At 32.8% G+C, this 25,297-nt stretch overlaps 3 protein-coding genes and 1 non-coding gene across 4 annotated transcripts; 1 reads left to right on the forward strand and 3 right to left on the reverse strand.

The window, feature by feature from the left end:
* Nucleotides 1–3,561: 3,561 nt before the first annotated feature.
* Nucleotides 3,562–8,183, forward strand: LOC111016336 (BTB/POZ domain-containing protein POB1). Its single transcript, XM_022291703.2, has 6 exons — nt 3,562–4,067; nt 5,311–5,436; nt 5,703–5,824; nt 5,961–6,024; nt 6,124–6,403; nt 7,114–8,183. The coding sequence occupies exons 1-6, from the start codon at nt 3,815–3,817 to the stop codon at nt 7,928–7,930; spliced, it is 1,662 nt and encodes a 553-aa protein (XP_022147395.1). The 5' UTR covers nt 3,562–3,814; the 3' UTR covers nt 7,931–8,183.
* A 1,565-nt stretch (nt 8,184–9,748) lies between these two features.
* Nucleotides 9,749–11,953, reverse strand: LOC111016425 (uncharacterized). The gene is made up of 2 exons (XM_022291830.2): nt 11,085–11,953; nt 9,749–9,918 (listed from the first exon to the last, which is right to left on the reverse strand). Exon 1 carries the CDS (start codon nt 11,828–11,830, stop codon nt 11,093–11,095), a length of 738 nt encoding a protein of 245 aa, XP_022147522.1. The 5' UTR covers nt 11,831–11,953; the 3' UTR covers nt 9,749–9,918; nt 11,085–11,092.
* Nucleotides 11,954–11,982: 29 nt separating this feature from the next.
* TRNAL-UAA (transfer RNA leucine (anticodon UAA)) lies at nt 11,983–12,065 on the reverse strand. Its single transcript has one exon. It is a non-coding gene; the product is annotated as a tRNA-Leu (tRNA).
* A 592-nt stretch (nt 12,066–12,657) lies between these two features.
* Nucleotides 12,658–15,618, reverse strand: LOC111016262 (CURVATURE THYLAKOID 1A-like protein). Its single transcript, XM_022291575.2, has 5 exons — nt 15,334–15,618; nt 13,941–14,038; nt 13,689–13,796; nt 13,221–13,292; nt 12,658–12,927 (listed from the first exon to the last, which is right to left on the reverse strand). Exons 1-5 carry the CDS (start codon nt 15,479–15,481, stop codon nt 12,862–12,864), a joined length of 492 nt encoding a protein of 163 aa, XP_022147267.1. The 5' UTR covers nt 15,482–15,618; the 3' UTR covers nt 12,658–12,861.
* Between the last annotated feature and the right edge of the window lie 9,679 nt (nt 15,619–25,297).

Here is a 25,297-nt window from a genome sequence, read left to right on the forward strand (position 1 = left end):
TTCACGACCTTTTGATCGATGTCTTAACTAGTCGACTTTGTAACGAACTTTTTTTTCTCATATAGTATTGAATAATATCAATTATATTAATGGTTGATTAATGCATGGTGGAGATCTTGAAGAGTACTCTTATGTTTAACAATCGAGCTAAGGTAGCAGTTAGGGTTGATGGTTTATTCGAGAGGGAAATGGTTTGCATCAATGGTAAAAAGTTTATTTGTGTTGTATTTTGTTAAATGTGAAATGTCGATGAAGTTTTAATGTGAAATGAACAATTGCACCGTTAATATAGTTTGTTGACCTTCTTTTTTTTTTTTTGGTTAAGTTTTCTCTCTAAGGGAAGTTTTCTTTTTGTGCAAGGGTAACGACAAACTATGTCTTTATGATTTTCCTATTTTGTAGATTTTATGTTTTGAAATATGGTCTAACGTCTACGGAGTTTGACGTCGCATCTTCGAAGGTGGCAATATCATCGTCACATATTGAATCACATAATAAAAAATACAAATATTTGTGCAATAAATCAGGAAATTTTGGTGATAGACGAAGATCTTGGTCCATCAATTCTTTAAAAGCAATTATCTACGTCAACGTATAAAAAAACATTTGTATAGAGTAGTGAGGAGAGTTTATGGAGAAAAAATGACGAATTTAGCGACTCGGGATCAATGTTCAAGTCTATAAACTATGCTCTTTTGTTAAATTCTAGTGTTGTTCTGTTAAATGAAAATTTTAAATATGAGTGTAATTTGTAAAATAAGGAGTTTTTTTTTTTTTTTTGGGAAGAAAATAAGGAGTAATTTAGTATGCAATTGTTCCCTTTTTAGACGTCAATATGTATTCTCTCTTTTTTTTCCTTTTTTATGTTCCCTTGTACTTAAAAAAGAAAAAAAGAAAAAAAGAAAAATAAAAGACAAATCGTAAAAACCACCCCTCAAGTATGGTGGAACTTTTATAAATGAAAAAATTAAACCCTCAAACTTTCAATAGTAATAATTAAATCCCTAAACTTTCACATATGATAAAATTGTACCCTCCAAATTAAAATTACACACTAAATTTTTTTAAAATGGTATTTTTTTTATAATTTCGTCCATATTATGTATCAAAAATATTCTCATCTTCATTAATTTTGAATTCAATGAAGTTTTTTTTGCTCTTCAATATCCGATTTTGCAGACAATGTTTATAAAGCCTTTTTCATCGAGACTTGTCGAGAAATATGGGAAGAGTGTTGCTCAAATTGCACCTAGGGACGTCGAAATCCGAGAGATTGCTCAAAGTTTTTAAGTTTAAGCTTACAAAACAAGACATGAATAATTCTATCGGCGGAATTGACAGGAAATACCAAACGGTCCACCAAGTTTTGGGGCATAGATTCATACGCATAGGTAATTAATAAATCTGATACTTTTCAAGATCTGATGTTGAAAATTGAAATGGAAAATAATGTTCACTGTTCTGTTAAATCCCTCACAAGTTCATGAATAATGGAGCATATTTCCATTTGTAAACTACTGCTTGTCTGCAAAATCGAATATCCACGAACACAAAAAAAAAATTTAATTTTACAATTGTCAAATAGATACAAATTTTCAAAATTTTAGGGTTTAGATTTTACAATTTTTGAATTAGAGGGTGCAATTTTATCATATGTGAAAGTTTAGGGGTTTAATTTTTACTATTGAAAGTTTTGAGGGTTTAATTTTTACAATTGAAAGTTTAAGGGTGTAATTGTAACAACCATCGTACTTCAAGGGTGATTTTTGTAATTTGCCAAAAAAAAATGACTTTTTTAGTTCCACAAATATGGAGGGAGAATCAAACATTCAAATTTTGAGAATTTAATATGTATCTAATCCATGTGAGTTATATTTTAATCAACCCTTAATTATTTCTCTTATAGTTAGGTTTAATTTGTTACCCATTTCAAAATATATGTCTATATAAAACTATATATATAATTTTATTTCATTCAAAATATATATATATATATATATATATAATTTTATTAGAAACTCTATTTCAAACACTGCAAAACAGTTTTATTTTAGTTTTGAAAATATTAAATTTTTTAGGAGATGAAAATATAACATTACACTAATGATTCATTTAAATAGTTATATAATTAATGAAATGTGCTTATAATTTATATATTCTTAATTATCGATCATAATTATTAAATAATTTTAAAATTATAACAATAGCAATTACAATTACATGAATTTAAAAAGTTGTTATTTAATTTAAGAAGAGTTTAATGATTTTCACTAATAAATTTTAAAAATTTTAAAATTTCAAAAGATTTGGTAACTTTTTCATTATCTATTAATTAACAAATATGTATTTTCTTTCACAAATTTTCACTAAAACTACATTTTTTCTTTTATTTTTATTTCTCTCTCATTTTATTACTCTCAAACTTTGCTAATATTGAAAATAACTCAAGATCAAGATCTACCCGATAGGTTTAAGTTGACATGAAATTTATATATCAAGGTTGTGTTGGTGTGATTACAATTTTACTTTATGAAATTAAATAACAATGTTTGTGTGTATTATCTTAATTATTTTTTATAAATTTAGCTCCAAGTTCATTATAATTTCTTACCAATCACTCCAAAATTTATTTTTTTCAATATAATAAATTTTCTTTACATGAAAAGTTTATATATATATATATAATATAACTTTAACTTTGACTTTTTAATTATCTCAAAAAAAAACTTTGACTTTTTAATAAAATGTCTTAATATAAAAAAGATTAATAATTTTGTGAATAAAGATAATATAGTTTAATTTTAATTATTAATAAGCCAAAGTGAGTATAGCTCAGCAATAATTGACATATACTCCTAAGCATGAGGTTGTGAGTTTGATCCTCACCTCACATGTTGCACGTAGAATTTTTACTTAAAAATTAGAGACAGTGCTATTTTAAGGACTATGCATAATCAAGCCCGACTTAAGTTGGGCCTTCAAGAGTTTGGACCCGTCTAAACCATTGTTTACAAAAATAAAAAAAAAGTTATTTTGATCCGTTTACTTTTGGTTTATTCTCAATCTTTGTCTACTTTGATTCATGTATTTTCGAGACATTCGTTTTAGTCCCTGTTTGATTTCGTCTTAATCACTTCATTTTTGTTTCAATCACAATTTCAATACGATACCATACTCAATGTATTTATTCAGATGTGTCAAAACGAGCATAACTCATTAATAATTGATATATATCTCCAATCAAGAGGGTGTGAGTTCGATCCTCCATCCTATGTGTAGTAAAAAAACGAAGATTTTGAATTTGAAATTATAATCCAAACCAGTATTTTAACAAAAAAAAAAAAAAACTGAAATTGGAGAAGAGATGAGATGAAAATAACGAATATAAATAATGAAGGGAGAGGAAAAGAGAAGGGCAGGCAGTAGTCGAAGAAACGGGAGTTTTGGATAGTGGTGTTTGGGGACAGGTCATGATTTTGATAAATCCAACTTCCTTTTAGGGCGGGAAATTGTTAGGGGCGCCTCTATTCTCATAACCAAACAAACAGCTAACAAACGATTAACTCCTCCACAAAGGCGCCTAGTTACCGCTTTAGTTGTTCTGCTTCTCTCTCTCTCTATTTTCTCTCTCTCTCTCTCCTCTCGCAAATATTCATCGTTTGCCTTGTCCAGGTCTATGAACTGAATCCTGTCGCTTTTGGTCCTTTTAGGGCTTCGAATTGGGAATTGGAATTGTGTCTCGTTTTCCGGTTCTTCGGCTTCGGCTTGATTTTGGAGATTTAGGGTTTTGTTTGTTCAGTGGGGACTTGTGGGAATGAAAGATTTGAATACGGATGTGTTTGACCCGACGGCCGGGATGGATTCGGATTATTCGCGTGCCTCTTGTGCTTCATCTTCCGACGCGGATTTTGGATTCGCTTTTAACGACAGTAATTTCTCCGATCGGTTGCTACGGATTGAGATTATGGGTGAACCGGCGGAGTCCCGCCCTGATTCTGTGGGATGTACTAGCATCCTTGATTGGGCTCGGCGGAAGAGAAGGAGAGAGGATTGCAAGAAGGAAAGCGGTAACTTTTCGTTCTACTTGGAATTTTTTGACTTTCTATTTTGTTTGTTCGCCGAAAAATTGCGTCTGTTTGGTTGAATGTGTTTAGGAAAGAGATTTTTTTTGAAACGTTGAAGTTTTCTATTTATTGTTTGGGAAACGGCATAAGTCTCTATTTTGATAGGGGAAGAAAGGTCATCGAGAGGATAGTTACAGGAGTAAGTTGTGTCATTATTGCAAAAAATTGATGCGGGCTTCAGTTTGAGGTGAAATAAGAAATGCAGAATAGTAGTTCATATTGGTTTGTAATGGGGAACAGTTGTTCATGTTGTTTTCTTGAGACTATGAGAACCGAGTAACCCTGAAAGTTATATTTTGACGGGTATGCATAATACAGAGCAGCTGCCACTGAAACACATGGTACATCTGCAAGGGAGGTTTTTTTGTTCATTTGTTGGAGAGGAATCATTTTCTTAGTTGGTGCTACACTAATAGGTGTTGCTATACTTGTAGCAAATTCTTTTGTAACGACTCCTATGCATGGTTCTTCAAAATTGGAAGGCTTTCATGACTTAGTTTCATGGGGAAGGGGTTCTCTCTACACCTTGCCCATAGGCTGTTATTTTTTGTGATTAATACATCTTTTAAGTTTCTTATCAAAAAAAAAAAAAAGAAGAAGAAGAAAGAAGAAAAGAATCATTTCCTTAGTTTCTTTGTTATTGTAACTTCGTTTTTTTTTTCCGTATGATTGCCAGATAAAATGAACCTAATAATCTGAGTCCAGTAAGTTTATATGTCTGTTTGCAGTTTCTGAAAATGAAATCATTGGTTTACTTTCATAGGAATTATTCTGGTTGGTCTTTCTGTTGTTTTGATAGAACTGAACTGTGTCCAAGTAATTCTTTATTTAGCATGTTTTTGATCCATAGTCATCAAATGGCTAGAGTTAATTAAGAGGGAATGGGTTCAAACCCCATGATGGCCACATACCTTAGAAATTAGTAATTCATGTGTTTCCCAGCACCAAATGTTGTAGGGTCAAGCGGTTGCCCCATGAAATTAGTCGAGGTGCGCGTAAGTTGCCCGGACACTCATAGATATAAAATATATATATATATATTTTCTTTAATTGGATGTGGATACTGTTGAATTGAACCATTTTAATTTCAGTTATTGTTGTATACGCCCTTTTCTGCATATTTCTTGTATGTTTAATGTCTTTTCTTGTTCAAACTTTGTTTCTTCATTATCAACTTTCTTTGCAGTCGTTGATCTAAATGGATGCCCGGAGGAGCAAGTTTTAAATGGAAGCCAACCTGACATGGATGATGCCATACCTTGTGAAAATCTAGATGATGAACCTGCTCAAATGATTGAAGAGTTGCATTCAGGTATAAACAATGTAGATTAGGAAGCCAACTTATAGACTTTATCGTGTTATTTCAGGTCACCTAAATCTAAATGAGTTTTCTTGATTTTTTTTCTTCTGCATGGTTAAATCCTTGTGTATGTGTAAAATTAAGTGTTCATTGAGCCTTTTTTTATTTTGTAACTTACTCTTAACAAAATGGTCAGTATCATTCACATGGAATTGACTTTCTATTTGAAATTATTAGATTACAAGAACAATATGTCTTGAAATTTTCATGTACTGCAGGTGATGAAGCTGCAAATGTCGATGAATCAAGCTGGGGGATGGATTGTTCTACTGTTATTAAAGTTAAAACATTGCATATCAGCTCTCCAATTTTGGCTGCTAAAAGTCCCTTTTTCTATAAGGTAAAAGCAAATATACATATAAATATATAATATTTATATGAATAAATATATATAGATTCTTCTACCGTTATATTTTTTGTAGGAACTCTCTTCTATAAGTCCTTTTCTCTGATCTAAGAAATAATTCCCTGTCTAGCTGTTCTCTAATGGGATGAGAGAGTCTGAACAGCGGAATGTGACCTTACGCATCAACGCCTCGGGTACACAAAAACTTCCATTGTCTTACTCTGTCTGTATTTCCTGTTCGTTTACAGAACCCACTGTTTATAATTTTTATTTTTTCCCCTTCTACCAATCAGAGGAAGCTGCCCTAATGGAGTTGCTGAATTTTATGTATAGTAATACCCTATCTTTTAGCACCGCTTCAGCTTTGCTTGATGTGCTTATGGCTGCCGACAAATTTGAGGTTGCTTCATGCATGAGGTACTGCAGCAGGCTTCTAAGAAATTTGCCAATGACACCTGAGTCGGCATTGCTGTATCTAGAGCTTCCATCCAGCGTCTTAATGGCTGAAGCAGTCCAACCATTGACTGATGCAGCAAAGCAGTATCTTGCTGTTCGCTACAAGGACATTACCAAGTAATTTTCTGTTTCTCTTCAGTTATAACATAATCTTTTTCTTTTTCATTATTTTTCCCCCATTTTTAACCCTTTTTGTGGTGGGGTGGGGGGGGGGAGGTATGGGTGGATGTCAATTTGAAGGATTACTCAAGGCCATTGTTTCCTTTATAGTATGTGGTAGATGTTGGACCTTCATCTCCAGCTTTTGTTTTAACGAAGTTTGATGAATAGAGCTCATTGTTCCAATTATTTCTGCTTTATCCCTGTGTTTGGAAGTTTGAGCATGCCCTCTTTTTTTGGATCTTTTATATTCCTTTGAGATTTGTGATTCCACCTTCCACATCACTAAGAAGTTAGTCTTAATTTTGTAAGAAAATTTTCTCAGACTCACTCAATCTTGCATTGTGAATTATGTGTCTCCCTACACTTGCACAGATACAGGATTGAATTTCTGGAAGTGCACGTTGGAAATTCATGCATTGCATCTTGACGAAATATCATGAACTGAAACATTTAGTTAAGTTAAGAAATTTGGTGAAAAAGTTTATTTGATTGGTTTTCCGGGAACCAGCGAGTTGAACATTTAGATAAGAGACAACTTTTAGACTATGTTTCTGATGGTGAACTTTAAATATAATTGTTTCCTCCACTATCGTTTGCTATAATCGTTTATCATGTCTGTTCTGGGAGGGAGGCTATTTCTCAACTAGGCTGCTTGCATTTACCAGGTTCCAGGAAGAGGTAATGGCTTTGCCTCTTGCAGGAGTGGAGGCAATATTGTCTAGTGATGATCTACAGGTTGCATCAGAGGATGCAGTATACGACTTCATCTTGAAGTGGGCTAGAACTCAATACCCAAAGCTGGAGGAGAGGCGAGAAGTGCTGGGGGCTCGACTTGCACGTTATATTCGATTCCCCTTTATGACTTGTCGTAAGCTTAAGAAAGTTCTGACCTGCAATGACTTTGACCATGATGTTGCTTGCAAACTTGTGCTTGAGGCCCTTTTCTTCAAGGCAGAGGCTCCTCACAGGCAGAGAATCCTAGCTGCAGATGAGTCGGCTTCCTCAAACCGCCGCTTTATCGAGAGAGCCTACAAGTATCGTCCAGTCAAGATAGTTGAGTTTGATCGTCCTCGGCAGCAGTGTGTGGTGTACCTCGACCTCAAGCGGGAAGAATGTGCAAATTTGTTTCCATCAGGGCGAGTATATTCTCAGGCATTCCACTTGGGCGGACAAGGATTTTTCCTTTCAGCTCATTGCAACATGGACCAGCAGAGCTCGTTCCATTGCTTCGGGCTTTTCTTGGGAATGCAGGAGAAAGGATCAGTTTCTTTTGCAGTTGACTATGAATTTGCCGCAAGATCAAAGCCAACCGAGGAGTTCGTAAGCAAATATAAGGGCAACTACACGTTCACAGGAGGCAAGGCAGTTGGCTATAGAAACTTATTTGCAATACCTTGGACTTCTTTCATGGCCGAAGATAGTCTCTACTTTATAAATGGAGTCCTCCATCTTAGAGCTGAACTTACCATCAGGCAGCACTGACCCACCACATTATGTTCTGTATCTAAAGTATCGTAAGGTAATTATCAAATCTCTCTGGTGTTCTAGGTTGTCTAACCATCTAATTTTTGTATGTCTTTTTTTTCTTTTTCCTCGTTTACCCTTTTGACATCCTCTCCCTCGACTCGAAGAGGACGATGTAATAGTAAAGGCATTTATATTACTAATACTCTGTTGGATCTCAAGGAGATTATACTAATTCCCTCTCCATACTATTTAACATCAACATTTGTAACTTGAAATGCATTTGGTAGTGTTAGAAATTTGACTTTCCTGCTTCTCAAGGTTGGGTTATGACTATGGACTATGGCATGTTCATTTCAGGAGCTGTTTCTAAAAACTGTTTCTAGCAGAATACTGGCTAGGTGGGCTATAGAGATTTTGTTTCTGACAAGTGAAATCCGTTTCCAGAAGAATACTGGATAAGTAGGCTAATAAAGGATTTTTTTTTTTTTTTTGGTTCAAATATTATTTTGGTTGATGTACTCTCAGTTTTTATTCCTTTGGGCATTAATGTACAAAAAGTGATCGTTTTGTTCATTTTATTTTTTTCTTATTTTGGATTTAATTTCAATACGATCCTATATTCAATAAATTTATTGGAATAGTTTTGTCTTAAAGGATTTCGTGTTATTGTGTTAAAAAAATTTAAATAGGAACTAATATAGTCACTTTTTAAAAGGATACTACTAAAATAGTCTTAGAGGTTCAAATGAAACTAAAATTTACTATCTAATTGAGATTAATATATTAATTATTGATACACATCTATTTGATAAATAGATCAAAAATTTCAATCTCTATATTATATTATTCGTCATATTAATTCTTATGTTCTATTATAGAATAATTTCAATATTCAATATTTATTTTAAATTAGATTCTATATTCATATAAATTAGGAATAGCTAATATCCTAATAATTTACTATGCATGTAACATTTTACATGTGAGTATGTTTGATTAGCAATTGGAAATGTATCGGTTTCATTATAAATAGTATCGGATCCCCCATTCCTACTAAAAAAAATCATCCAAGTTCAATGAAAGCTTATGGCATATGATGCTTTTTCACTATCAGAAATTATTCCTACGTGACACCAACGCTAACATGCATTTCCAAACCCTAGAGAAATTTCTTATTCTAATCTACCATAATACAAATACTTTTTTTAATTAATATTATATATTTCCATAGTATTTTTTTTTAAATCCAATAGTTTTGGAAATGCGATATTTTAGATCACGTGACATATCTATAAACTGCATTACACTCATGATAATTATTCAACTTCTATAAATTTTATCACTTCGATGGATTTATCAATAATCTATCTTGTATATTAATTTTTAACTTTAAAAAAGAAAACTATATTTATGTCATAACTTATAAAATTTTAAGGTATTTTACATTAAAATTGATAAGTGAATGCACCAAAGTAAGATTGCAACACTGGTCCAATTAAAAGCTTAATTTATTTTCATAGTTAGCGAAAATGAATTGATCTTGCCAAATTCTAACATTAGAATTTTTTTTTTCCGAACATTTATTTTCACGGGGGCAAATGATTTAATAGAACAAAATGTTCAACTTTACACAGTCCATTCAGTTGAATCAGAGCATGATTTGGGAGATTTTCTTTAAGAAGATCGATTCCTTCAACAGGCATGGGGGAAAACAGAGTGCCAATTTGGCAAAAGAAACCTGTGAATTCAGAAAGAATATCACAAAGCCATTGAAACCGATCCAAAAACAAAAAGCCAAAAAAAAAAAAGAAAGAAAAGAGAAGAAAAAAGAGGAATAAGAAGAGGCATCTGGCTCCTGGAATTTAATTAAAAGAGTCTTCAGGTTACACAAGTAAAAAATTCAGAAGATTTAATGCTTCGTGGCTCTCTCTTGCAACCATGCGCTTGCCCTTTTTTAGTCTGAAGTTTATGTAGGTAGCTTCATCTACTGCCGCATTTGAAATCTAATCAAACAAAAAAAAAAACAAGAGAAATAATCAATGTGATGCAACAAGACTGAAATAGATTATTAAAACCAAAGTGGGATGCTACCACATGTCTCATTGGTTATCGAACCGAACTCTTATGAGTAAATATTGTAAAGCCTCACGAGACAACTATCTGAACTTACTATATTTAGTTGTAAGGAAACTCGTAGGATCCTGATTAGAAGAAATAGAAAGGTTATTGGAGAACCGTGAAATCCAGAAAATGCTAAGCGCAACGCACATCTACCAATTCATCAGTATAAATGTTTCTACCCTTGGTGATTCCAACAGACAACTACAATACTTCATAAATCATATTGCCTTTTTATGAACAATACTGTAAAAATCCGGGCATATTTTTCTTAGTTTTTGACTTTTGGCCATCCAGGGGAAATCTTCATCTAGTGATAGTAAAGGCCAAATTGTATAGCTCCTGTAGGTGTGAATCCAATTTGATCATGGAGAACTTCAAGCTCTTAGCCTATGAAAAGTGCTTGCTATCCTAGTGGCTTTCAGATATCAACCAAATCAAACCAACATAATCAGAGATATTGGGTCAGTAATTGGGATTATACTGAATTATAAACTGCAGTGGAATTCATAGAACGTGTCTTTGAGTTCTTAACAGTGGATTCTTGGGAGAACAGGATTGAATTTATCTAAAAGATCAATTTCCAAGTCCGGTGATGGCACAGATCCCATAATAAAAGGAAATTGCACATAAGATTTCCCTAAGAAGATAAACTTGAGGGACTTGAAAGTCACCGATGACTCCAATTGAGAAGGTAGAAGATAAAACCTGGAAATTATTTCTTGAACAAGCTAAGGCTTGATGAATTAATTCGATAAGGGAATGCCACGCCTTAAAAAGGGTATCAAAACAAGAAAATTTATGAAAGTTTGAGACAACATAATGCATACTGCGCTGAAAGTAGGGGGAAAATGTCGCTATTCTTTTTCTAGCTAGCTCATCAGTGAGGCCAGATAAGTTCTTAACTCTACCAATCAGATTTTGATTCAATATATGCTTAGATTTGATTACGAATTTGAAGTTGAAGTTCATAGAATTGAACATATCACCAAAAGGCCACTCTACTCGATCCGTTTAGGAAATTAGAACGTAATCAAAAGAAAAATCTGACCTCTCTGATCATCTAAGCTTCTCTTTCCCGCTACTCCTCCTCGCGGCTTCCTTGACCTTTTCAATATAGCCTTCGATTGGAGGCGTCAAAGTCGCCATGAACCGGTTGGGTGGGAATGGAGTCAAATCCGGCACCATAGCAGCAGCTTTCAAATGCTCTGGCAATGCTTCAATGGCATCTTTCTTCATCTGCAACAGCGTCGATTCAGCCGCCTGCCTTGCCCGGTGGCGCCTCATCAACACCCGACTATATTCCTTGGCAAGCCGCCGCCCATCTTCCACCGTCAACTCGTACTTGGGAATCTTATCTGCATCGACTACGCCCAGTGAAATGAGATCCAAACCAACAGTTCCTAGTATGGATGGAGAATCCGAAATCCCTAATTTGGATTTATCCATCTTCATCATCTCAATCTCGCGTTGACGGTCTTTGCTGATAAGCCCGAGCTTCTCCCGCTCCGCCTCGCGTTCTCTATCCTTGGGCTTCAAGAATCGCAGAGGCGTAGGAGCATTTAGGCATTGATCGTAGAGCTTCTCCTGTTCTGGAGGCATTTTTCTTCCTCCTCCTCCTTTCGAAGGGGCGGCGCCGCCCTTCTTGATTGTGATTTTGGAGCGCTTCAGCTGCTGCCCGCCTTTGATCTTCGCTTTGCCCTTCGCCGTGCCGCTCACCCAGCATCTTTGAATCAATTGATGGCGGCCGGAATCTGCAAATTCCGCCACAGATTTCAATTTCGTCAACCGGATCATCTCTCACCAACTGAATCCCCTTCTTCCACAGCTTCTGCATCAAATCTCAAAGTTTCCTCTAGGGTTTTTCTTCAACTACAGTAATGGGTTTATTCCAAAATCGACCAAAAAAATGCAAAAAAGAAGAATTTGTTAAAATATAATTTAAAAAATGCTGGCTATGGGGTTCGAACCCATGCGCACTTATGTGCAGAAGATCTTAAGTCTTCCCCCTTAACCTCTCGGGCAAACCAGCTGCTGATATTAGATGTTCAATTTTTATTATATAATTGTTATATTTGTTTTGTTATGATTTTTTTTTTTGTATGGCTATTTTAATTCTCTATTTTTAAAATCTAAATTTTAGCCGTTAAAGGTATACGTTGTCCTTCCCATAAAATACTAATATAAATATGACATTAGAGTGAACTGTATAAAATCACATTTTCAATAATTAAGAATAAGATTTTAGTTGAACAACGGCTCAAACAACCAAGTTCAACTTAATTGTCCAAATTTTCCTTAAAAAAAAAAATCTTAATTGTCCAAATAAAAAAACCAAGTATATAAACAAAATATATGCTAAAGTTGAATCTTATTAAACAATTCAATAAAAATATACTATAATGTTTTTTTATGAAAAATTCAAATATTAAAACCAACACACTGAAATTTTAAATACCAAAATTAAATAATATAACAAGTTCAGATATAAATCTAAACCTAAAATTGTAATCATCCTAAAATGTTCTTTCTATATGATTTGGGAAGAATGGTTACCAACATTAATGAATTAATTAATTAATGAATTTGAACTTTTTTTTTTTTTTTGAAGCAAGAAAGGAAACTTGAGAAAGGGGTTTCCATCTAAAGAACTTGACAAATCTTATTACACATACAATGAAAAGGTACACAAGTTACAAAGATTTAAAGCAAGACCTATTCCACATTACATGATTTAGATTGCCTCTCATAAGGGTAGGAGAATAGAATACAAAATGATAATAAGAGGAACTAAGCATGTTGAATATGGCGACCGATAACACACATTCTTATTCGGTCCCAGCAATCTTCTTCTTCAATGCTTCAATGTCATCAGCTAGTTCCTTTCTGCTTGACTGCATACAAAAAAACATTCTTCAAGTTAATATCTTGTTTCAGATCCATCCTGTAATTATGATATATTTGGTTTTTAGAACTCGAGATTCTATTCACCATTTTCATTTGATTATGTTTCGGATCATAATGTTAGAAACATGTACCTAAAATTTGAATTTTTCGGATCCCGAATGAATCTAAGAAACTAAACAGATAATCCATAAAGAAAAGAGGGTCTAATCCTTTTAACTTCTCAGAGTATGCATCACAAGTTTCAGACCTTGTTTGAAACCAATCTTAGTTTTCGACTAACCTTGAAGAGTAGATATCGGTACACAAACCACCCTGTATATCCAAGTCCTACCAACTCCAGGATCTTTGGCAGCTGATAAGATGGATGAAAAGTGTCAAAACGGCTTTATTAGGGGAAGAATCAAATTGATAATACGAGAAATTGTTAACTAGCAACAACGATTCCAGTTTGTGAGAAGCGTGAATTTGTCATGTTTTTTAAAGTACTTATGGAGAACTACAAGTGCTTATTATAAAATTGCTCTTAACCGATCAAAACCACTTTTTGAAAATTTTTATAACCAAAAATAGCTTGAGGAATTCTAAAAGCACATAAAAATCACTCGACGTGCTTTCAAAAGGAATGCTTCCATTTTTTCAAATGGCACCCCAAAACTCACCTGTTGAACTAATTCAGCCATAATTGCATCAAAAACCCATTCATACAGCAATAAGATTACAGAAGCATGAGTCTGAAGGAATCACATACCAATGGCACTGAGTTGATTGCACCAACAAGAATTGAGGATAGCCAAACAGCAACTATCGCCCCGCCTCCATAGAGAAGTACTGTGGATTTGTTCTCAAGGGCATCCCACTAATAAACAGTAGGATAACATTATTTCTTAGTCATCTCAGAATCAATATAATTAACAGAAAAAAATAATTTTCAGGAAAAAAAACTCAACAGCTTTCTCAGAACTATGACAATAATGGGCATTATTATGCTTCCTGTGGTTACCTTTTCTTTCAAGTCTGTAAAGAGCTCAGACGCATCAGCAGCAGATGATTCTTCCGAAGACGAGGCCCGGGTTTGAAGCAGAGAAGATCTACGAAACTCTGTCACCAAATGGTTGGTTAGAAAATTCCAATAAAGTTTATAAAGAGTTTCAATCAAGAAACTGACGTGCCCAGTGAGAACTGAGAAGTTATCTAAACCGAAATTCATGAACTATCAAAGGGACAAGGGAACCATTTTGTTGGACTCCAGACCTCATTTCCAAACATCTTTTTATTGAAATGGGGCTGGCTGCCAATAAATAAATTGGCTTTGAATTCTCTGAAATATTCTCATAAATAGAATATATCCCCTCTCGCAAATCTAATAAGACGTTCAATGGATATATATGTGCGTGTATATATATATAGATATGCATCTGCACATAACACTCTTATTTTATATTCACAGATCGCAAGGTTTCTCCAGAAAAATCAGCATATTTATACCTTCTCAATGCTATATCACAACACAATCATCCATTGGAAGCGGATGGAGTTCTAGCCGATGGTGCATAAGCATGTATTGAAACTTTAAAGTGGACTGTTAGCTTCTTCAGAATTTTTAAATGGACTTTAAAATGGGTTGTTATCAATTACCTGGGTGCATAATGCATGGTGACCAAGGTGTCTGTTTGGGAGTGATTTTGGTCACTTCCCTTTTCATGGATCATGTTTAGCAAATCAAAATTTGATTTTAGTAAAGCTTAAAATCACTTTAAATTAATGGTTAAAGTACTACCTAGATGATTTTGAAAAATCAATTATACTTAAATTTCTTTTTTCAAAATCACTAATGCTACCATCACTCTCAAACACACCCTTAATGCACCCGGTCTAGTATCATTTAAGTTCCTATAATTGAATGGACAATAAAAATAAATAAATTTCTGGCTCAATAACAAGAACAGAAATTGCCCATTTTCATCAGGCACCAAACTAATGATGGAATATTATATGCTACTGTTAAAGTAACTAACGAAACTCTCTCCAAATTAAGTCACAGACTACAGAACTTGAACAAAATGAAATGTCTTCTAATCCAAATCTTTAAAGAAACTTCAACCTCTGCGGGTCCGAATGGTTGAATGTATAGACTATAGACTACCAAGCTTGTAAGATAATGTATTATAAAGACCCTTATCTCGATAGTTAAACTTCAGTTCGACGGAAAATTTTCTTCAGAACCAATATAAAGGTGATTTGAATGATACACATACAACTAAACTCAACAAGTTAAGACCCCAACGACGCAGCTATCGGAGAAACAAAGCAAGCCATAAGTTAAAAGGGACCGACCCTAAGGTGTTCGACGAAATGCCCAGAGAAAAATAAAGGGATTCTGCGAGAGAATTTACCTAAAGACAAATTGAGGGAAGTGGGGAAAGACGGGGAGGCGAGGCGAGGAGGGAGGAGCGGCATGGCGGGGCGGCGAGTGGGTTGGGGAGCAGCCAGGCAAGGTCTCAGGGCGGCGGTGGCCGCTGCGGTGGAGGCCGTGGCTGCCATTGCTTTGAAGATAGCTTACTCAACCGCCGGAAATAGAGAAATATCCTCAATCAAATGGGCGTGGAGGAGCTGCTGATGCTGCTGCTGACTTTTTGAGTCGCTGGTTTAGTTTTTGCGAAGATTTTTTTTTCTCCATTTTTTCTATGCTCAGAAATGGCTCGTTTATCCGTGATCACGGTTTCGGAGGATGGCCTGAGGTTGCGACACGTGGAGAGGTCCTTCGTTGTGATTGGTTGGCTCCCTATCTGAAATCCCCGTTTGAGGACCCAATTACCTCTCCCACTCGCCCATGAAATTGGGTTTTGAGTGATACTCCAAAATAAATTTTCATTCTCCATTAAGCATTAACTATTTAAATTTATATGTTTCTCGAAATAAAGCTATTTGATCTTAGGTTAAAATACTAGCTTAGTCACTGTATTTTGAACTATGGTTTATTTTAATAAAAGTATTCATTTTGGTTCCTGTACTTTCTATTTTTGTTTGAAAATGTTCATCTTGGCTCCTGTACTTTTAATCAGTGATCATTTTGGTCATTTCATTTTATTTTAAATCTCATTTTTTCCAATCACAATTTCAACACCACATTATAATCAATATATTTCTTATAATGTAAACATTACTTTATACTAAATTGTTTTCGTTTGGTGTAAAATTTGTGTTAAAATCTTGTGAATAGGGACTAAAATGATCACTTTTTAAAAGTATATGGAGCAAAATTAACATTTTCAAAGTTCAGGGACTAAAATGAACCAAAGTTAAAAGTATAGGAACCAAAATGAACATTTTTAAAGTACATGGACTAAAATGAACCGAGGCTAAAAGTAAGAGACCATGATAACATTTTAACCTTTATTTTATAGGTATAAATTTGTCTATGTGTCTGATACTCAAGTAATTAATATTAAAAGTTCTGCACCTTAAACTTAATAAAGTATATAACTTCGTTCAAGTGAGTTTAAACCAACTCCTATATATTATTATACTCAAAAATTATAAATTAATAAAGATAGCTATTATTTCTCTCCTTTGAAGTTCATATATCTCATCCTAATCATTTATCGTATTGAAAAAAATAAAATAAAACAAAAGTTTGTCATAATTATATTTATATACTCAGTATATGGTTTGGTTACAAAATTATTCTTAACGTTTTAGTTATTTACCATTTTATTTTTTAAGTATAAAATTTAAATCAATATTAAGAGAATGTTTAAACTGTTAATTTTGATATTTGTAGTTTCAAAATATCTATTTTAATTTCTATACTTTGCTTTTGTCAATTCTAGTTATTGTAATTTTGAAATGCCAATTTTTGTTTATTTTAGAAAAATGAGCAGTTAGGTCCATTTATTTGCCTCTTTTGTCAATTTTAGCCAGACATTATAATTGCTGTCAAAAAAAATGGCTAGACATTATAATTAATAAATATTTTGAAATGAAACTTGGAAGGATTTTCGTCGGGTAAAGAAATGTATAAATTTTTAATAAACATAGACCAAAATAGTTTATTTTTAAAAGTACATTAATCAAAATGAACGTTTATAAAGTATATGAATAAAAATTAAAAGTATAGGAAATAAAATTGATGTTTTGAAAGTACATGAATCAAAACTAAAAGTACGCAGCCATAGTATTCGGGTTGCAATATTATTCTCAATCTTAGTTTAATCGTTATATTTTTTACAAGTACAAAAATTAAATCACTATAAAAATAGCTATACAGACATGAGTGTGGGCTTCGGCCCAGACCCATACTAAAAAAACGTATTTGGGGCTCGAGGCCTTCCACATGGAAGATTTAAGGCCATTACAAGCTTAGTTGGGCCGAACCATACCTGACCCACTGGACGTGCACATATTTCTAGGGCCTGTCTGGTTGTACTAAGCCCGGCCTGCTTATTGAAACCAGCATCCTTTGGGAAAAAAAAAAGGGCAAATTTCTTTAACTTGGTTTAAACCCATCTAAACTTTGAAGATTATTCTATTTTAGTCTCTGATAGCTTGTTTAATAATATTCTCATTTATTGTTTATCGTTTCAACCTTGTTAAAAACTTAAGTATCTTGTAACTAGTTATTTTTCTTATTCTCATTTTTTTGAAACATTCTAATAATTGTATAAAAATTATAGAGATTGCTCCAAGTCAAACACGCTTAACTTTTGAATTCTTACTATTGAATTAACAAAAAGGGAAGGTGTACATTATTAGTATAGGGGGTGATAGTAGAAAAGTTGACAGATAAGTCACCCTTACTGCCACTCGACAGAACCCTACATGAGATTTTCACCTCATACGGTTCCTCGTTCAATTCTTTCGAAGTCATTTGATCATTTTCCTCGTTCGAGAATCTCCTCCCTTCTTCAATTCTGTCCCGAAGAGTGACCGGGACCAATTCAATCACGTTTTCATTCATTTGGAATTTGGGCTCTTCTACGTCATTTTTATTTACTTATTTTTCCCTCTCTTTTTTTTTCCTTTTTTTATTCCCTTCCATCATTCCTTAAGTCCCATAGACTAATCAATTCTTTTAGCATTTTATTAATTATGATTCCATGGTCTCAGGATCTCTCTCATTCGGATGTGGTATCGATTCATGTATCTCTCATCTCAATTCGACCGTCACAAAAACTAGTTTAATCCCTATAATTTTAATTTAGACATATGATACAGCATAATATTATTTAAATTATCAATAAATATTAAATTTATGTCTGGTTTTAAAACTAGGGATGTAAGTAATATGTTATGATTCATAAGCGAGTTGTTTTCATGTGTTATTTATATTTAGAATATAATGTAACAAATTTGGAGTAAATATCTGTCTATCAAATTAAAGTTAAACTATAAATTTAGTCATTTAACTCACACACCTATATCTAAATCACTAATTTTTCAAATTTGTAATTAACAAGGCACTAAATTTTGAAAACAAAAATCTAATGGTTTGTTGAGATTGGTAAGTCATATTAAACAATTTTTAAAATTTTTGAAATTTATTAGACACGGCGTTGAAGTCGAATAACTAGGCTTTTAATTTTAACATTAAAATAAAAAATTAATTAATAATGTGTTAATAAACTAACCTTAAAGTTTGGGGAAATTTCCCATCGACACTCATTTGTAGGCCTCTTATTTTTCAGGAATCAAAATGTCTGTGATATTAAGATGCTTGGAGTTTAAAATCTACAAAATTTTCACATCTATAAATAGCTAGATTTGAAGAAAAATTTATAAAGATATTTGAAAACATTCAGATAATCATGTTTGTTTTACATTATTTATTATTGACAATATTTTAAAGTTATATAATATTGTCAAAATATCTTTACAAATATTATTATAATTTACACCTTAGTTCAATATATCTCGTATTTATATAATATTTTGGTTTTTTTTATATTCATTCCATATATTAATTTATATATGTTATCTTCGAAGGCAAATTAATTCACATTAATATAAGATTGTTTAAAATAATAAATTAAATATGATTTCTAATTTTTTTTAATAAATGGATAGAAATATTGAAACTTACAACCTCTTGATTAAAAGCATATATTAATAACTTGACGTGGATTATGGTAAGATATCCAATAACTTCATACTCTTTCAAAACAAATGTATGAATCAGAATGACCCCTCAAAAGTCATGGTTGGACTTCTTACCCTAGTAAGAAAAAAAAATATGCTGGGTGCAATTAAACAATTCTTTGAAGGGGCGTGAATGCAGGGGACTCTGACGTGTACTGTACACAAATTTCCAGTTCATGGGTTTCTACTTGTAACGTACACGTGGAGGCAGACAGAGTTGGTTAATAATAGCTCCCACTTCTCCGTATGAGCTGGAACCAAGGGTCACAATTGTCCCGATCCACTCAAAAGGGGCAGGTGGGGCGCTATATTCGTCTTTCCACATTATATCGGGGGCATTCTTGGGACGAGGAAAAAACCAGCCTAATTTTGACCCGCACTCCAAAATAATTAATAACAAAAAAAAAGAAAAAAGAAAAATTAAGGAGAATGAAAAGGGTAAATGAAATCCGATCTCAAGCATTTGCTTCGAGTCCACGTCAATTCGGGGCCCACGTGAGTGAGTGAGACACGTCACGCTGTCGGTAAGATGCTTCGTCCCATTCGCCTCGCCGTTGAAATTTTAAAATTAGAAAAGGATAAATAAATATATCCAGAATAAAGCGGTTGTTGCCACGTATGATCCACTCCCTCCCTCACATGTCGGTTTGCGTGGCCGCCGTGAACCACGCGCTGCCGTCGATTTTACCTCACCCAATCAACGGTCTTTAATATTCGGTTTCTTTAATAATTAATTTTTTATTTTTCACGCTTGCTTTGCGTCACATCCCAAACCGTGCCACGTAAGGACGGGCAATTGTAACTGGTAAGTGACAGCTAATCCTATTTACTATTTTCCTTGAAATAGGTGCTATCAAAATTTAAAAAGTTTGCTCTTTTTTTTTAAATAATAATATTTGCAAAATGTTTTTAAGGACAAAATGGGTAAGTTTAAACCTCGGATAAAAAAATGTTAATTACTTTTGAACCATACCTATAGATAATATTGACAAAATTTAAATTTTACTATCGTAACCAAAGCGTTACAACAACGGTTGAATTTTCTACTTTTAAAAATTTTACTCTTGATATGTTCCGTAAGAAGACTTATTTATCAACTATAGTTAGATATTAACAATTTCTATTATAAATCATAAATTCGACTTTTCATTGATTGTTTCAACTTGATAAATAAAATCTTTTTAAGAATACACCGGTTGGTTTGATATATTTATAGACTAAAATAAAATAAGTACAACACTTTTAAAGCAAAAATATATTTGTATGCGATATTGCATTTTTTTCGGATAGTATTCAATTTAAATAAGAAGGATGAATATTTGGATCCATCACCTCTAAAATATAGGGCATATTGCAAGTTTAGTGTTTGTACCTTTTTAAGGTTGTTCATAATATGTATTTAACTTAAAAACTGTCAAATTAGTTCTAAAATTTTAATTTTACGTGGCTAACCTACTCATCACACTTTACAATGGTGCAAAATGATGACTATATTAGTTAATATACCAATTAGTCACTCAAACTAAATATATTTAATTTACTTATGGATTCGAGTTTTCAAACATCTAATATATACTATATCGATTGACTCTTAATTTAAAAATTAGAATTTGCAGTAGCAAATATTATTTATTTATTCTAACACTTTATTATACTACATCTACGAGAAAACAAGATTTCAAGTAGATAAAAAATGTTAAAATACTGTTGATGTTTCCGATTAAATCTTCCTGTTTGTAGACGTTCGATAGGAAAAAGTAGTCATTTCCCTTTATCCACACAGAAGCATTTATTCCAAGTCACAACATATAAGCAGTTTAAAAATATATTTCTTTGATTCCAAAATAGAAGATAAGATAACAGAGGATAAATATCAATTTCTATCTGGTCAGTGTAATTGTAGCTTTGATTCATTTTGATATTTGTATTTTCAAAATGTTTGTTATGATCATTGTAGTTTTAAAAAGTGACCATTTTGGTCCCTATTTTTAAAATTTTAAAATAAATTAGACACATAACGGAAATTATTTATAAAATCATGGTTACATTTCAATGAATATATTGAGTGTAGTGTCCAGATCAAATACTGATAGAAAAAATGAATGAGACTAAAAATAAAATTAAGAAACTAAAATGGTTAACTTTTAAATTATAGATACCAATTACCAAAACAACCATTTTGAAAAATATATATCAAAATAATAATTTAATATAGAGAAAATCTAGGTTGGTTCAACCTCGAGACATAGCAGAAAAGAAAATAACAGGATAAAATAATAATAATAAGTTTTAAAATATACAATTTAATTGGTACTATCAAAAGTTTGCTTTTTGTTCTTTTAAATAATATCTGCAAAGTTTAAATTCTACTATAATCGTTGAACCTTTTCTTTTCCCTTAAGATTTAATTTCTTTCATCTTTTTGCTTCTAAATAATTCATTCTAGACTTTTTTTTTTTTTTTAATTTTACCCTTGGCATGTTCCTTAACCATTTATACATATGACATTATTCATCAAATATATACACATTAACAACTATTAAAAATCATAAATTCTACTTTTCATCCATTGTTTGAACATGCATAGGTTAGTTTTGAATATTTATGGACTAAAATAAAATAGATGGACACTTTTTAAACTAAAATATATTTAAATGAAAATTTACAAATTTTTTTAGTATTCAATTTAAATAAATGAGTATAAATATTTGAAACTCGCCCTCTAAAATATAGGTAAAATTACAAGTTTAATCACTATACTTTTTTAGGTGGTTCCTAATAAGTATTTAACTTAAAATCTGCAAAATCGGTTTTAACTTTTAGTTTGATGTGTAATATGTTGCTAACCTACCTATCATTTTACAATAGTAATATGGGGTCGTACTCCTTTCCAGGGAAAAAGAAAAATCATACATGTAATTATTTTATTTTATTTTTATTTTTTTTTTTTGAAAAAAAATATGATCTAATTATATGGGTGAGTTTTGTTATGAGAGAGTAATTATAAATTTACTACGAATAAGATGTGTAGATCCTGTAAAATAATTTATAATTTGATCGGGGCTAAATTAGAAATAACAAAATCTTCTAAACCATGGTTTTTTGGTTGGTTATGTTATGGTCTCCAAGTTAGACACATCACAATTGTTTGAGGAAATTAAAGGTGAATTCATGATCTATATACATTTGAAATATCAAATCCCACCGACGTGCTTTCAATTATGAATTCGAGCATGCTTAAACTTTTTTGGATTTAATTATCTTATATTCGTCGTGGAAATCAATCTACGACTTTAAAGTTTTGAATTTTGTTTTTTCCAACATTGTGACGATATTAGTTAATATACCAATCAATCGTCCAAATTAAGTATATTTAACTTACTGTACATATTTTCAATAATTGATTTACTAGTATATACTATATCAATTGGCTCCCAAATTGATGAAATAAAACTTTGTGTGACGTCTAAGGAGTGATACATGAATGAATCGATACCCCATCCTAATGAAATGAATCATAAGATCATGGAAGTATGCTTAAAAGAATTAATAGTCACTACCAATACCAACATTTGTACTTTCAATTGTTCAAGCATAAGAACTTCTAAGTTAAGCGTGCTTAAAATTTCAAAATTTTAATAATGGGGAATTAAATGAGGGGCGGGGATATGGGGATGGGGAAACCTTCCCCGTCCATTCTCCGTCACATGCACATCTCTACCATCGGAGTCAATTTTGAACCAGTTGACCTCGTATTTTATGCTTCAACAACTTCTACAACAAATCACGAATTTAAGTAAAATTAGATTAAAAAATTATTGAAAAATAATAAAAATTTCAAAGTATAGATTCTAATTGATATCGCTAAACTTTAAGAATTGAAATATTACACAGAAAAAGATACTGATCTTAAATGTTGAGTTGGCATTCCACTCTATCAACTTCCAGGACACATCCAATGTAATGTCAAAATATTACATAAATTGTAATTTGAAAACGAATAATGGGCCCTTTTGGTCACTTTTTTTTTCCTATTATTACCGCATGCGAACAATTGACATAACAGTTTACCATATTCTTGGCCTAATTGAAAAAGCCTATGACTTAGGCTTATTCCTTAAAAATTAAAAAGAATTTCCAAAATAACATTGCATAGGCCGGAATATAATTGAATTTAATTTGATAAATTATAGAGATAACACCTACCCTTTTATTCTTAAATTTTATATTTCGTTTGCCCGTGATTCTTTCTACAAAATTAATGTTGAAATTTATTCAAGATTATAAAATGTTACAACAAAACAAACATAATTATTATTAACAATTAAACTATAGACCGGTCAATGTCAAAGAATCTTACACTTAAATAGATTATTTTACGTGGAGGAAATATCGCCTAGACAATAACTTGAACTTGTTGACTCAGACAATAAACAGATCCCATTTTGATCAGGAGTGCAAGTTTAGATTTAATCAAATTTGATTGGATGATCAATCAATTTGTTTAATTTTATTTTTTTCTCTAAAAATCGGTAAAATCAAGTGCAACACGTAGTTTTTCTCACTCAATCACGTAGCTCAAACACCTTAGAGGAAGGACCTTTGACTTTGTAAGTAAAGCTCGTTTGACTACGACTTGAGAAGGTTCTTATCGGTGAATAAAATCTACTAACATTTAATAGAAATACAAATTTACACGATGCTTTGATTTCAAAGACAAGTGCTATGCCTAAATATCAATTCTCACCGTTGGTATCAAAGACAAAGTTTCACACTTCCAAAATTCTATTTAGTTTTTTTTTTTTTAAATTACTTTCGAATCTATCCTACGTTTTTAACGCTAAATTTAAAAATATAGTAATAGTAATAAAAAGAATCGCATGGATTCTCCATATCCTTTTATCTTCTTTTTCATACTCTTTGAAATTGCAAGCAGAGACCGAATAAAAAGGGCCAAAGCGCAATAATGGGCGATGCCACGTGGCAGTCGGAGGGCTCGCCGGTGGGATTTTGAAAAGATCACTAGAAAGTTTGGGGGAGGGGAGCGTGACGGTGAGCTGGCTACGCAACCGTAGGCCCCACGTGGTCGCGCTGCGGACACGTCACCCCAGGACCACGTACTACCGGCCCCTGCCGGTGGGGACCACTTCCAAGTACGTGTTCAGTTCCATTGTCCTGACACCCAGCTTGGGTGGCGGAGATCCCGTCCCCCGCATCGCATTCTCCGTGGCACTCTCCTCACCATCCGATCCCACTCCATCTCGTCGGCCAATTATTTGACGTAAACTCCTGTGGGTCCCACGTCAATTTCTTTTTTTCTTTTTTTAAGTCGAGGGTAAAAAATCGTGTGGGACCCGCCGTATACGTGGGGCGACTGTGAGGTGACTTGGAAAAAGCGTATAGGATTCAGAGATGGGGAGTGGACGGTCAGGATTTCTTCATTTTCCAGATACTCGACAGAGGGCGCCAGACATGGAGTCCTGCTATCCGCGTCGGATTGAGAGGTCCTCCCTCTGCCCTACCCCTCCAAATTACTTATATACCCTTCCTCTTTTTTCTAATTCTCTCTTCTGCCCCTCATTCCTTAATCTTCCAACTTTGCCCCCAAAGCTTTTCCTTTATTACAATGATTCCTCTACTAATTATTCAAAACAATTTGTTTCATGTGGCTAAATTCCACGGAGAGACGTATACCTGAAACTTATTATTTTTCTATATTGTTATTAATTTTATTGTCTACCGGTACAAATATAATTTTAAATATTCAATTAAATGTGAGTTTTTATTTTATAATTTTCTCTCAAGCTTTTAAAAAGAGGTTATACAGGAAGAATGGTTGTTATTGGAAAACATCATTAAAATGGATCTTACGTAAAGACGTTTTAATACACAAAATTACAATTTGTTTTTTCAAATATTATAGCATTTTAATCCTAATGTCAATATGATTAGAAACTTTTATTTTAAAATTAACTAACACCTGAAACTGAACACTTGACAGAAAAAAAAAGAAAGAAAGTGAAAATATTTTATAAAAATAAAAGTTTTGTAACGAAAATTTCACTAACCTCCAATGTGGCTGTGAATTTCGCCAAAAAAAAGAAAATGCAGAAACAAAAAAGGTGAAATTACATTTACCCGCCCGTCAAGAGTGAAAACCTTTCAATTTATTAAAAGGAAAATTGCAAGGATTTTCCAGGTGGTGAGGTGTTTGTCTTTGCC

Source organism: Momordica charantia (assembly GCF_013281855.1).
Source record: "Momordica charantia cultivar OHB3-1 chromosome 5 unlocalized genomic scaffold, Mcharantia_2.0 BLBB01000005.1, whole genome shotgun sequence".
Taxonomy (NCBI): Eukaryota; Viridiplantae; Streptophyta; class Magnoliopsida; order Cucurbitales; family Cucurbitaceae; genus Momordica; species Momordica charantia.